Genomic DNA, 1,437 nt, shown 5'->3' with positions numbered 1-1,437 from the left:
ATATATATATATATAATTTAAGCTATTTTTACATACAGTGGGAAAAATTAGTTTTTAGTCAGAGTGAGTGCATTAGAAGTTAGTAATGACAAAATAAAACAAAAATAAATAATTTCAGACTGTGCAGTGTTGAAGCTATAAAATACAATCATTATTTGAAAATGTAAAATAACTAAAACTAACATTTTCAATATAATAATTTCACCTCTTGTGATCAAAGTGCATCCAACTCTTGAGTTTTAAATAAAAAACAGCCAAAAATAAAATAATTTAGTTTGAAAATACTGCATTTCCAGTGTTATTGAGAGTTGAGCAGCGTTGCTCTCTGGTTTTTGGTTCCTTATTTATCTACAAGTAGGTGGAGATGAAACAGTTTATTCAACAACACAGAAGATTTTATTTAATTTATTAACTCTGTGTTCATTTAAATTTTAACCTGTCTGAGGAGATTAAATACGGGTCATTGTGTTATTGATAAAGTCTATAAAGAATAAAACTCGTAACTTTTTGTTGATGATAAATTATGAAGTTTTAGACCATAATTTAAAGTTAAATGCTCCTAAAGTCTCTTTTCTTCTGGTCACAAGAAGCGTTTCAGATTTCTACTTTGCACTTTGATAAAATAATTAAGAACTGCAGGTTATGACCTCATCAAGTCTGAGGATCATCAGTAGTGACTTGGAAGAAAATGTCAAAAGGTCACGATGTGTTCACAATTAAGAGATTTTAAATTTAGCAGTAGCGCCCCCTCCTTTCCTGTGTGAAGTGAGACGGCTGGGTTGACTCAGACTTCAGTGGAAACTCAACAAACGTTTTAATCGGAGGCGTTTGTTTGACGTGAACTTTATTTGTGCTGGACAGGTGAGCGGGGGCGTTCGGGTGCAGCTGGAGAGAGAGGTTCTGCACTACGACTACCACGCCTCCTTCTTTGACATCTTTGTAATATTTTTTAATCATTTGCTTTCAGAAATATGACATTTATAACAAAGCACGCTCTTTCTTTTCAAAGTGTGTCTCATTTCCTCCCCTCCTTGGTTTCAGCTGCTGGCTGCCTTCAGGTTCGCAGCCCTCATCCTGGCCTACGCCATCTGTAAGCTGCAACACTGGTGGGCCATCGCAGTAAGTTTTCTGTTTCCTTTGTTAGGTTTAACATTTCATCTTTGTTTATACCAACACAAGGAAAAGAAAGATCGCATTTCACTTTGGGCGCATCCTGTTGCTGTTTATCTTCTCATTTATTACGTTTTCTAATAGATCTATCAGCGTTTGTGTCTTTCTAACATAGATCGGCTTCCTAACATGATGTTTAAACTCTGTCTTATTGATTATTGAATTATCCATCCATCCATCCATCCATCCATCCATCCATCCATCCATCCATCCATCCATCCATCCATCCATCCATCCATCCATCCATCCATCCATCCATCCATTTTC

At 35.9% G+C, this 1,437-nt stretch overlaps 1 protein-coding gene across 1 annotated transcript in view; it reads left to right on the top strand.

Annotated features, from left to right (window-relative positions):
• stard3nl (STARD3 N-terminal like) overlaps positions 1–1,437 on the top strand; it is an 11,988-nt gene that overhangs the window by 2,127 nt on the left and 8,424 nt on the right. The window contains exons 2-3 of the mRNA XM_037682438.1: positions 862–939; positions 1,042–1,119. Coding sequence (XP_037538366.1) covers positions 862–939; positions 1,042–1,119 — 156 coding nt within the window. The remainder of the gene's footprint in view (positions 1–861; positions 940–1,041; positions 1,120–1,437) is intronic.

Source organism: Nematolebias whitei, chromosome 9 (assembly GCF_014905685.2).
Source record: "Nematolebias whitei isolate Nwh7 chromosome 9, NemWhi1, whole genome shotgun sequence".
NCBI lineage: Eukaryota > Metazoa > Chordata > Actinopteri > Cyprinodontiformes > Rivulidae > Nematolebias > Nematolebias whitei.
The sequence above is the reverse complement of the archived record's forward strand: the minus strand, read 5'-3'. Positions and strand labels throughout refer to the sequence as shown.